At 51.2% G+C, this 12,886-nt stretch overlaps 1 protein-coding gene and 1 non-coding gene across 3 annotated transcripts in view; one reads left to right on the top strand and one right to left on the bottom strand.

Moving 5' to 3' along the window:
• Positions 1–1,548: 1,548 nt before the first annotated feature.
• Positions 1,549–12,886, bottom strand: part of AACS (acetoacetyl-CoA synthetase) — a 52,263-nt gene continuing 40,925 nt past the window's right edge. Inside the window, exons 13-18 of one of the 2 annotated variants that reach the window (XM_065904470.1) lie at positions 12,288–12,401; positions 11,480–11,605; positions 8,376–8,445; positions 7,761–7,819; positions 6,766–6,968; positions 1,549–2,769 (exon numbers count right to left, since the gene is read on the bottom strand). In XM_065904470.1, the coding sequence (XP_065760542.1) occupies positions 2,632–2,769; positions 6,766–6,968; positions 7,761–7,819; positions 8,376–8,445; positions 11,480–11,605; positions 12,288–12,401 (710 nt within the window). In that variant the 3' untranslated portion in view covers positions 1,549–2,631. The remainder of the gene's footprint in view (positions 2,770–6,765; positions 6,969–7,760; positions 7,820–8,375; positions 8,446–11,479; positions 11,606–12,287; positions 12,402–12,886) is intronic. The other variant, XM_065904471.1, reaches the window with a different exon arrangement.
• Positions 2,837–2,909, top strand: TRNAG-UCC (transfer RNA glycine (anticodon UCC)). Its single transcript has one exon. It is a non-coding gene; the product is annotated as a tRNA-Gly (tRNA).

Here is a 12,886-nt window from a genome sequence, read left to right as displayed (position 1 = left end):
CGACAGGAAACTAAAACAGGCATTCTTGGGAGATATGGCCAGTTCTGTCCAGACCACTGCAATAAAGTGAGTCACATGAAGCTTTTGATTTTCCAACATGAATAAAGACTCATGTTCAGTCGTGTCCCTTTGTGATCCCAGCGACTGTAGCCCGCCAGGCTCCTCTGTCCATGGAATTTTCCAGGCAAGAATACTGGAATGGGTTGCCATTTCCTCCTCCAGGGGATCTTCCTGATCCAGGGATCAAACCCATGTCTCCTGTGTCTCCTGCATTGCAAGCAGATTCTTTACTGGCTGAACCAGCGGGGAAGCCCTCGAACAAAGGTTATGTTTTCACTATACCATAGTCTATTAAACTGTGTGATAACATTATGTCTAAAAAATAATCCATGTACCTTAACTAAAAAATACTTATGGCTAAAAAATGCTGTCTGAGCCTTCAGCAAGTTGTCATCTCTTTTGCTGGTGGAGGGTTTGAAGTACTGGGAGAATTACCAAAACGTGACACAGAGACACGAAGTGAGCAAATAGGACTAACAGATTTGCTCAATGCAGGGTTGTTACAAACCTTCAATCTGTAAAAAAAAAAAAAAAAACAAACAGTATCTTTGAAGCACAATAAAACAGCCTACAATAAAAGGAGGTCTGCAGGGATTTCCCTGGTGGTCCAATGGTTGGGACTTCGCCTCCCATGCAGGGGGGTGTGGGTTCAATCCCTGGTCGGGGAGCTAAGATCCCACATGTCTTGTGGCCAAAAAAACCAAAACACAAAACAGAAGCAAAATTGTAAAAAAAAAAAAAATAATAGTTTAAAAATGGTCCACCATAAAAAAAAAAAGAAAAAGAAAACACCTTAAAAAAAAAGAGATCTGTACACAAATGTAATAGGCCTCGTTTAAGAACAGCTCTCCAGACTCTACCCCACCGCACCCCCGCCACAGCAAGTGGTGGCCTGTGGCCAGTTCTGGCCCCTGAGGCATAAGCAGGTGTGCACTGGGTGGGGTTTCCAGAAAAACCATTCTTTTGATGATAAAAGCTGAAGACGGACAGGCTTTTTGCCTCTCACCCAGTTCTCATCTTGCCAGGGACACAGATGGGAGGCTGGAGGTGGGCAGCCCCATGGTAGGACGGTAGAGCCCAGGAGATGGAGGGGCTGGGTCCCTTCAGCCCCTACACCCGCTCAAAAACAGCCTTCTTTCAACCTCCCATGACATGAGAAAAATAAGCCCTGCTGGGCCCGGCGTGGATGCCAGACACCATCCAAGGGACACACGTGTGGTCTTGCAATGGTGAAGGAGTGCCAACCAGAACCCCGGGGGCTCTGAGCTCCAGGGGAGTCCAGGGTGAGCATGTCCTCCCACTCTGGGGTGCGACCTCATGCTGCGAAGGGCTCTGGGGCCATCTGATCACCAGGCAGGTCCGCTACGTACCAGGGGCCCAGGACATGCTCTCACCATCTAGACCAAACACCTCACTGGCCCAGCAACACCAGCTTGCCACCCTCAGATCCAGCACTCACTGCAGAGAGCACACGAGCATGCCTCCGTGTGCGTATATACATATATGTTTATTGCATTAGATGCCTCATAGCAATCTGCCCTGTTTTTACAATCCACTAGAGAAAAAGGGTTCAAGAAAGTTTTCCACTGTGCTCAGTTTTAAAAAATACAAAAATGAACATTATGATGACAGGAGAGTGTTAAGAGGCCGAACTGACAAGTACATTCAAAAGTACATCCGGCTGCTGATGTGCGAGTCCTGGGCCCTTGGGCAGGGCTGTGCAGTGAAGCCACGTCCCCCGAAGCCCAGCAGCTCTGCCTCGGCAGGACCTGGGTGACCCACCACCTGGGGCTTGCCCACATTCCTGAGTGACACCCCTCATGGGGTAGACATTACCCACACCTTCAAACACCCACATACCACACACTTAATTAACATTAAAAAAATTTTAAACCACTCAAAAATCCATGAAATAAAGAGACCCTATTAAAACATGAAACCCAGTCGTTCTCTAAAGGTAACTGGAGCTGTCTGCTGAGGGGCGCCAGAGTTGGGGTGACACATGGCTGCCCCGGAGCTGCCCGGATTCCACCTGGGACACACAGACGGGACAGTGGTCAGCCCCGGTGCTGACCATCTGCTGTGAGATGCTGTAAAGTCACCCTGGGATGGGTCCCATGACGGGCAACACACTACAGTAGCCAGATGGGCCCTGAAGGACGGCAGCCAGAGCCGGGAGAAGAAAAGGGGGAGAAAGAGATCAAAATGGACCACAGCACAAGGCTGCAAGCTGGTCGATCCCCAGAGCTGAGCTGTCACAGGATGCCCACCGGCCTGGACAGGGGACAGGCATCCGCTGTAACAGCACACGCAGGTGACCCTGGCTCCTCCCTGCAAGCATGTGAACACACACACCCTCCAGGATCACTGAAGGTCAGGATCCCGCGATGGTGGGTGGAAGACTCGGGAACCCACCGAGTGAACCTGCGGGACAGAGAATGGTTCTTCCCTGGGCCCACGGACTTGGCTTGAACCCCTTTCCAAAGAGCTTAGGTTTCTAAGTAATTTCTTGAATGTACAAAAATGACAGTACAGGCGCGTGTGGCTGAGGGACATGCTGGCCAGCTCGGCTCAGAAGTCCTGCAGCTGAGGGATGTCCCAGTACAAATCCAGGGTCTCGGGATTCGAGAAGGCTCCTCGGTGCTCCACCGTCTTCCCAGCGATGATCTGCTTCACGGCCACTTCCACCTTCTTGCCGTTGAGGGTGTACTGCCGGTGGCGGGGGGAGGCAGGGGGAGTAAACAGAAAGACTGTTTAGACCCAAAGGGGAGGGACTTCCCTGGCAGTCCAATGGCTAAGACTCTGCACTTCCAATGCAGGGGACCCGGGTTCAATCCCTGGTCAGGGAACTAAATCCCACATACTGTAACTAACACCCAACACAGCTGAACAAATCAATCATTAAAAATATATATTAAAAAAAAATCCTAGGAACTTCCTTGGTGGTCCAGTGGTTAAGACTTCACCTTCCAAGGCAAGGTGTGTAGGTTCAATCCCTAGTCAGGGAGCTAGGATCCCCCATGCCTCAGGCCCCCAAAAGAGCAAAACATCAAATAGAAGCAATATTGTAACAAATTCAATAAAGACTTTAAAAATGCTCCACAGAAAAAAATCTTAAAGGCGAAAGAAAAGAAAACCCGAAAGGGAGAAAAAATTCCTTAGCTCTGATATTTAGGTACATCCAAGCCAAAAAGATCACGACCTGGGACTCTGAGAGCAAGTCTTTGTCAGTGGGTGACTGTGGGCAAGTTCCTTAACCCAAGTTTATCTCCTCAAATGTAAAATGGGGCCATAGCACCCAGCCCAAGCCTGTGAGTTAACCCGCACATGGCTCTTGGGTATGACTCACTATTACACTGTATTTTCATTATCAGGCCCTCTCGCCCAGAAATGCAAGCGTCTCATGTGCTTTCTGTGCTTCTGAGCACTAAAACCCCAGTAACGGCTCGTGGGAGCTAACAACTTACATCTTCCATCAGCTGACAAAATAAACAAGGTGTTGTTTTAGAAGAAATTCTGCTCCTGCTTCCTGGTGAGAAGGGCAGGGGGAAGCAGCAGTTCCCCCAGCTCCTGCCGGAACCCCCCCTCTCCCCCACCCAGGAGGTAAGTCCGAGCCTCCAGTCAGGACGGGCCAGTATGTCAGCCGGGACCAGGGACAAAGGCCTGCTAGGACCAGGGCAGTTGTAGCCACTGGGCCCTCCAGTCACCCAGGGCTTCAGAGGCCCACTTACATTCCCCTAGGCGTGACCAGATCCCCAGCTGTGACCTTGGCCACGGCCAGTCCCAAGCACCGTGGCCCAGCCAGACCCCCTACGCCAGCCTGGTAACACAGGGCGAATCTTCTCCTAAGTGCTTCATTAGTTCGGACCATGGGGATCTGAGAATACGAGGGTGCCTGTAAAATCTCCAGGGATCCTAGACATGACCTCATAGGCCAGGACTCATGACCCCACAGGAAGACAGAGGAGGAGAGAGCCGAGCTGGGTGCCTGAGAGTAAGCAGACAAGAGCCTGGCTGAGGATGGAAAGACAGGCTGGGGTCATTCTCCATTTCCAATAAATCACTCCACTATTCTCATGAGCAGATCAGTTGAGTTCACTTCAATTGCTCAGTTATGTCAGACTCTTTGCAACCCCATGGACTGCAGCACGCCAGGCCTCCCTGTCCTTCACCAACTCCTGGAGCTTGCTCAAACTCATGTCCATCGAGTCGGTGATGCCACCCAACCATCTCATCCTCTGTCATCCCCTTCTCCTCCCACCTTCAATCTTTCCCAACATCAGGGTCTTCTCCATTGAGTCAGCTCTAAGCATCAGGTGGCCAAAGTTTTGGAGTTTCAGCTTCAGCATCAGTCCTTCCAATGAACACCCAGGACTCATCTCCTTCAGGATGGACTGGTTGGATCTCCTTGCAGTCCAAGGGACTCTCAAGAGTCTTCTCCAACACCATAGTTCAAAAGTATCAATTCTTTGGCGCTCAGCTTTCCTTATGGTCCAATTCTCACATCCATACATGACTACTGGAAAAACAGTAGCTTTGACAAGACGGACCTTTGTTGGCCAAGTAATAATGTCTCTGCTTTTTAATATGCTGTGGATGTTGGTCATAGTTTTTCTTCCAAGAAGCAAGTGTCTTTTAATTTCATGGCTGCAGTCACTATCTGCAATGATTTTGGAGCCCCCCCAAAATAAAGTCTCTCACTGTTTTCATTGTTTCCCCATCTATTTGCCATGAAGTGATGGGGCCAGATGCCATGATCTTAGTTTTATGAATGTTGAGTTTTAAGCCAACTTTTCTACTCTCCTGTTTCATCAAGAGGCTTTTTAGTTCTTCTTCACTTTCTGCCATAAGGGTGGTGTCATCTGCATATCTGAGGTTATTAATATTTCTCCCTACCATCTTGATTCCAGCTAGTGCTTCATCCAGCCTGGCATTTCACATGATGTATTCTGCATATAAGTTAAAAAAGCAGGGTGACAATATACAGCCTTGACGTACTCCTTTCCCTATTTGGAACCAGTCTGTTGTTCCATGTCCAGTTCTAACTGTTGCTTCTTGACCTACATACAGACTTCTCAGGAGGCAGGTCAGGTGTTCTGGTATTCCCATCTCTTCAAGAAATTTTCCACAGTTTGTTGTGATCCATATAGTTAAAGGCTGCGTGAGCAGATACAGACTGGGAATTCACCATTCTGATGGCAAAGGAGATAGATTCGTTCTCAACAAAATAAAGGCCAAGGGGATGATCACACTCTAGTTCCCTGAAGTGTTTCGGGTGCAGACAGAACCTGATCCACTGAAGGGACACCTGAGACCCTCACCAGGGAAAGTCAGTAAGTGTCACTGACTCAAAAAGTCCCTTCCCACTTCCTGACTGGTCCAGTGGTTAGGACTCTGAGATTCCAATGCAAGGTTGCAGTGGGTGGGGATTTGATCCCTAGTCAGAGAACTAAGATCCCACATGCTGTAAGGTGCGACCAAAAAAAGGAAAAAAGAAGTCCCTTCTCTCCCTGAGAACCACTGTCCCCACTGTGTCACCAAGAGTCACCCACTGAGGGACTTCCCTGGTGGCCCAGTGGCTAAGGCTCCATGCTCCCAATGCAGGGGGCCTGGGTTTGATCTCTGCTCAAGGAATAAGATCCTACATGCTGCAACTAAGACCTGCTGCAGCCAAATAAAAAAATAATAAATACGAAGGAAAGAAAAGAGTCACCCACTGAGAGAAACAGAGAACTTCCAGGTCACAGGACCCTTCCTACACATAACCAAAGTGGAGAATAAATGTGTGGATGGTATAAAAAGCCCTGGTTCTAATACCTCACATCTCTACTGGATAGCTCAGTGGGTAAACCATTCACCTACAATGCAGGAGACGCGGGTTAGATCCCAGGGTTCAGAAGATCCCCTAGAGGAGGAAATGGCAACCCACTCCAGTATTCTTGCCAGGACAATCCCATGGACAGAGGAGCCCAGTGGGCTACCATCCATGTGGTCTCACAAGGTTGGACACAACTGCACACCCACAAACAAGCAAGCACATCCCCACTCCTAACATGAAGACGCTCCAGCCCCTGGGGACCCAGTTAACCTGCTCCCATCCCCCACACCCATGAACAGCTCTTGTACAAGCTTGGCTCATCTGTACACGTGATGCACTGTGTGTGTACCCATGCACACAGGTGTGCGCACACACAGGGCATCTCCTCTCTATGCTGACAGAGGCATTGGTTTTGTAAGCAAGGCAAGTTAAAGCTGTGATCTGATCTCCTCCCCCACTGAGAGCCTAAACAGAGTACAAGGCAAGGGAGGGGGGCCGCTTTCTGGAGATGTGCCTCGAAATAGATTCAAATCTTCTTTCTGCAGGCCAGAACTAAAAATTAAAAGGCAAGAGCAACAGCACCCCAGCGGCTCTTTAAAAAGTTAAAATTAATTTTCGCGTTAATAATTTGAGAACACACTAAAACCACACGGGAAAAAACCAGTTGGTCGGGCTGGGCTGAGCCTGCTTACCCTCTGAAGACCAGTGTTTAGCAGAAGTCGCCTTACATCCAATTTATGAGGGGTTAAAAAAAAGAGAGAGGGATGGCAGAAAAGAAAAAAGGATGGGGACGGGGTTGCCAGGCAACATGGAACAACTATATATAAAACATGAGCAAGCGTCTAGCCGAGTGCTCCGGAAGCAGGGGGGCTCTTGGGGGGCCCTACCGGGATGCCCTGTGTCTCCAGAATGAGGCTGGGCACGTGCCGGGCGGACAGGCCAAGGCGGATGGCCTCACGGATCCGCTTCACCAGGTCGGGCCGGAAGGTGTGGCCAGAAGCCATCTTCAAGAAGAGGATCACCCTCTCCTCCCCGTGCTTATTGTACTGCGGGACACACAGGCTGTCCAGCACCTCCTCGAAGGCTTCCACTGCGGAGACAGGGCGAGGGCCAGGGCCTTGCTCTCACACCAGCACACCTTGATGGGGACCGCCATCACTTCCTCCAGCCCCCCACCCTGGGGAAGAGCTTCTGGGGAACAGGTGGAAGAACACCCATCACCAGCAGAGAGCCACAGCTCACACCGGAAGGGCTGACGTCTTACAGGGAGCCATGCACACTTATTTCCTCAATTACAAATTTAAAAAGAAAAAGGAAGCAAGCACCTTGGTGGGGACTCCAGCACTGGAAGAAAGGCTGGAATCACAGGATCAAGATTCCATCCTGGCTGCACAGCCCTGACGTGACCTTGGGGCTCTAACATCCCTATGAGGCCAGCTCCCTGAGAGGCTGATTCCGTGGCTTTAGTGGGGGCATTTTGAAGGCCCGTGGGTTTCTCTATTGTGCACTGTCTTTATCTGGGGCTGAATAGTGCTGTGTGACCTTCAACAATCACACAACCTCTCTGTGCATCTTTCTTCAGTCATAAAGAGTATACACAAATGACCAACCCCACAGAGCTATAGGCTGATGTAATGGAAGGGGGGTGGGCCACAGGACCCTAAGAAGCCTGTCTTGAGGTTTTACAAGCTACAGGCAGTATGGGACGAGGCATGTTCTAGGAAGAAGGACAAGCTCATACATGTCTACTCTCACAACCAGAGGCAAATGGGCCAGTTATGTCAAATGGTGGGATCTTTGGAGAGCAGGCTCCCTGCTAGGACCCTCTTCCTTCCCTCCTGGATGACCTGAGAATTATTCCAGGAGAAAGGAAAATGCTCACCAATGTTATAGATTTCCGAGCTGCCAAATCGTACTCCATTGGGGTTGAGCGTGCCATCACTGCAAAGAAAGAAGAGGTCGTGGACACACGGTGGCTCCAGTGAGGCCAGTTGTGGGGGCTGGAGGACAGTCACCCCCTTCCCACAACAACACCATGCCCACCCAGTCCTTGCTGGCTGCCTCCCCAGCTTCTGATCCTGACCAACCTTTCTCCTTCTAAACTCAAAGCGAGACACCAAGAGGTCCCCTTGTGTGGGAGCATCTGCCACCTCCTGCTCCTCCCCCCGTACAAGTATCCCTCTCCCAGGTGCGGACGCCCCAGCACCCCCACACTCCCACTCTGGGAAGGGCCACAGCTACTGTAGACAGATGCAGGCTTTACATCTGCCAAAGGCCTTGCCCCCACCCCATAAAGCCCCCCAGTCCACCACTTTGGGCCTCTGAAATGTGGATCATGCCAGACCCGCCCTCGGGAAGCTGACCCAGGAAGGGCCCAGATGGGGTACAGTCAGCCCACCTCCAGACTGGGCCAGTGGAGGAGCCCAGGATGCAGGAAGCACCCCCCACTCCCTAGGTGGTCTGCAAGGGACAGAAGCCAGGTGTGCGGACCCCTCACCTTCGGCCCAGCATGACGATGCCCCCGGTCTTGGGGTTTATCCTGCAGTAGTCGCCGTGCGCCCAGACACCTGCGGGGAGGCAGAGGGGTTGGTCACCCTGAGAGAGGCGTGGACAGATGCCTGAGGTACGTATGACAGAAATGTAACTCTTATCAACAGACAGAGTCGAGGCCCAGAAACAGGTGTGATGTGGGGCTGGGGGCAGAACTGAACTAACAGTTCTCACCCCCAAAGGCACGCCTTCTAGTGGGGTCCACCCTACAGTCAGTTCTGAGATGCAGTAGTGCATGAGAAACACCCCTCCTGCAAGTACCAGTGAGGAACTGACGGGCTGAGAGCGACGCCAGCAGTGAGAATGTGAAGCGGGGACTGAGCAGGTCAATGAAGCTTCGAGGGGGGCCTCTGAGAAGAGGGCGGGAAAGTACGAGCCCCAACGGAAGAAGAAAGGGTAGCCCGGGGCAGCTGATGGAGCAGGTCTGGAGGAGTCAGGGCCCATCTCTGAACAGAATAAAGAGAAGCAGCAGGACCGGGCGGGAGACTACCATACCAGTCCCAGTAATGGAAGCCTGAACTAAGACACCAGCCACGTGGACAGAGACTTAACTAGCGGGAAAACCCAGGATGCACCGAGGGCAGAAGAAGAGGAATCAGGGGACACTGACCGCGTGCGCCCTGACCGCCCCCGTGTGGCTTGCAGCGTACACCTGGGCCCTGGGCTGGTGATGTTCAAGGAGAGGCCCTCGTCCTGGGCGCAGCAAAAAACAGACCCAAGGGGGTCTGGTCAAAGAGAAGCCAAGCCTCACGTGGGAACTGCCAGGAAGAGGCCTCCCTCCTTGAGCTAACACAGCCAGCCCAGGATCGGCCCCATAAATTGAGGAGGCGCTCCGGATGTGAATATCTGTGAGCATGGCCCCACTGGCTCTGCACAACTTGCAAGCAGCAGCCTGGCCTCCTGAAATAAGCCCCAGAGTTCCTGTGATCCACAAAGAGAAAACAGCAGATAAAACTGGCTCACGGTCTTCACGGACACCATCTCATCTTTCCCAATTCTTACGACAGTTTTTGACTCTTAAGTGCTAACCCAATCAGCCTGAGACTGGATGAAATGACTTAAGTTCAACCTATGTCCATCCTGACCATGACCAATAGCTTCAGATTCCATTACCTCATCTGCCCTTGTTTCTTCGTATTTATTCATATATCCCATCTATATCCAGAAAGTATCTGAGGAAGCTACCTATCAAACCAACTGTATGATGGGATGATTGAAAGAATCAGAAACTGCACAGGGGTGAGAGGACAGCTCCAACAAAGCAATGATGGCAGCCCTGAGCTTCCTAGCAGCCAAGGCAAAAATGGAAATATCACAAGTCACATAGTATTCATTTTCTCCAAGAAGGAATATCAGTTCAGTTCAGTTTAGTCACTCAGTCGTGTCTGACTCTTTGCGACCCCACGAATCGCAGCATGCCAGGCCTCCCTGTCCATCACCAACTCCTAGAAGTCTACCCAAACCCATGTCCATAGAGTCGGTGATGCCATCCAGCCATCTCATCCTCTGTCGTTCCCTTCTCCTCCTGCCCCCAATCCTTCCCAGCATTAGAGTCTTTTCCAATGAGTCAACTCTTTGCATGAGGTGGCCAAAGTACTGGAGTTGCAGCTTCAACATCAGTCCTTCCAATGAACACCCAGGACAGATCTCCTTTAGGATGGACTGGCTGGATCTTCTTGCAGTGCAAGGGACTCTCAATATCAGCGCTTCAAAAATAAAGATTTTTCTGGGACTTTCCTGGCTGCCCAGCGGTTAAAACTCTGTGCTTCCACTGGAAGGGGAACAGGTTCCATCCCTAGTCAGGGAACTAAGATCCCACGAGCCATGTGGCATGGACAAAAGAAAGAAAAAGGCTTTTTAAGAAATTAACCCTGAAGAGACATCTATTATGTAAACCCTTGTATACATAACAAAAAGTGAGAGCAAAGACAGTTTTCAAGGAGCAGTGTACTGAGAAGATGAAGAGATGTCATTTCTTAGATGAGTCTTCAAGCTGAGGTTCTAATCCTTTCCTTAGACTCTTCAGGATCATTTGAGGAACATCTCTCTCCCTCCCCCTCCCTTTCTATTCTGCCTTAGTATGTCACAACAGCTACACCCTGGCAGGATCCAAGGTGGGGCTTAAACGCAGCAGGCATCCAATAAGGACCCGGCCACATGGGCGGGGGATGTTCCTGCTAACTCACATGGGCGGTGCTCTGCTGGGTACAACGGCTTTCAAATGGGACGTCACATGGGGACACGCAAGGCTGAGCAGAGAAATAAGAGGGATCGGTGGCACATTCTACCCCTGACAGCCACCTGCCACTTTCTGATTCTCCACATGTGGAATCGAATCACCTTTCTAGAGACTGAAGAGAGCAAGTAGTTGGTATAAATAACTCCGGAGCAGAAGGCTTGCTAAATTATGAATTATATAGCAGCAATAACTCAAGGTTGCTTATGAAATAAGATAAGGAGGAGGCAGGGATCAGAGCTTTAAATAAAGAGACTTCCCAGCTCAGGGGCAGGGCGCCGCTCCAAAGATGAGTGGAGAGGGCAGCCTGAGTGAGTGACGGGCCTGAAATTAATTATCCCACTCAAAAGCTCTCTTCTCCCATCACCTCCATGAGGACTGGATGACAGGGTGTGAGACAGAGGAGACCCCAGCCAGACACCTATTGCACAGGCATCTCTCGCTGAATAGACACACCAGTCTGGGTAAGCGAGCAGCGGACCGTCCCCCACCACTCAGCCCTGTCCTACACAGGCAAACAAGCGGCTCGTGCCAGCTCCCAGGTGTCAGGCTCAGGGTCAAGCGGCAGGGGGCATGGAGGATGTTAAGAGTACACCAAACCCAGATCAGAGTTTCATTAGATGGCTTCAAGATGCAAGTGACAAGATAATGATCAGAAATTCATCATCACCCCTCTGGTGGAAGGAGCCAGGAGCGGCCTCACCAGGTTTTACTAGGGAGAGGGGATTGGCAGGGGGAGGGTGCATCCAGAATTAGACCCCGAAGGCCCAGCCTGGGCGGGAATCTGGGCGGCTCCGCCTGTATCCTCGACCCACCTGGGAACTTGGAGAAATACGCCTTCCGGTACTTGCTGCCATTCTCGTCGTTCCAGAAGTGCGTGGGCTGGCAGGGGAGCGGCTTGGTGCACACCAGCTCACCACTCTCCCCCGACACAGCCTTTCCTGGTCAGGGAGGGGCGACACGTACACTGAGCACACACCACGGCCACACCTCGGTGTCCTTTCTCTCCTTTTTTGAAACCACAAGCCATTATGCAGTATTTCAGACACACACAAAGCTACCTACACAAAGTCCCACCCCCCTGCCCATCCCTCTGACATCACCAAAAGCCACGCTAATCCCTCCCCACACAACTCTCCCAAATCTCTCGACTGGAACACTGTATTATTCCCTTGTGGGTATTAATGCTTTTACTACATCCACGTTCATCTGAATAATGTCGTTTTGCATGTTTCTAAACTCTGCATGGATGGCAGCACATTGGCCCTTGTGCCTGCATCTTACCCTGGGTCCTCACCAAGGTTAGGATGTGAGGCCATTGGTGGGACAGCCTCAGCAGTGCTTCCAAAACTCAGATGCCCGCCTTGCGTGCTGAGCACATGGCCTTCCGTCTATGCTCCAAACCAACACCTATTCCTCTGCTTTAGGCTGAAGGTAGATGGGGAGCCAGTGGGGGTTAAACCAGGCTCGGAGGCCAACAGTCTGCAAGTGTTGGTGGGGAGGGGTAGCCCCTCAGAGGCGGCAGTTTTGGAGAACTGTCCCCTGGCAAAGCTATACATCCAAGCACACCTGGGTGACCACTCATGCCTCGTCACAAAGACAGAAAGGATTTGGGGCCGTCACCTTGCTCATTCCATGCCTCCACAGCCATGCCCAGGTTCCGAGCCTGGATCTCCCCTTTGTACACAGGAATGGATGGATTCTGGCCCATGAAGCAGGAGACGATGTCAGTGCCACCTGCCAGCAAAAGGAGATCCAGGACTTATAAGACCGAGACAACTGCTCGCGTTTTTCATTGGTGAACCCTCCAGGAGAAAAGACCCTGCAGGACAACCTCTCCGATTCTGTCTCCAGACAGTTGAGCCTCTTTTCAGGGAAAAAACAGGGAGGTTATTCAGAAACTGGCACAAACCTCCCGGGTCTGGGTGGTTTATTTTTTTTTTGACCAGGACTTCCTGCTGGAAGAGAAACTAGTGAACGACCTCCCGTGGTCACACTGAAATCCGAGACTGAGGTTCATGGAAGATCGAAGTGTGGCCTGTTAGATCTGTCCACAGGAACTGCCGCGGGAGATGGGTCATGTACAAAGGCTCTTTGCTGTGGTTCACGTTCACTTAATCACCCGAGAAGCAGAAAGCCTGTGGTCCCAGGAGGGTGAGTCTCACGTGACAGACAACGTGCTAGATGGGAAACACTCTGATTTCAGGAAGGAGCTTGAAAGG

This window comes from Muntiacus reevesi, chromosome 13 (assembly GCF_963930625.1).
Source record: "Muntiacus reevesi chromosome 13, mMunRee1.1, whole genome shotgun sequence".
In the NCBI taxonomy this organism is placed as follows: Eukaryota; Metazoa; Chordata; class Mammalia; order Artiodactyla; family Cervidae; genus Muntiacus; species Muntiacus reevesi.
Note: the sequence above shows the minus strand (reverse complement) of the source record. Positions and strands in the feature narration are given on the sequence as shown.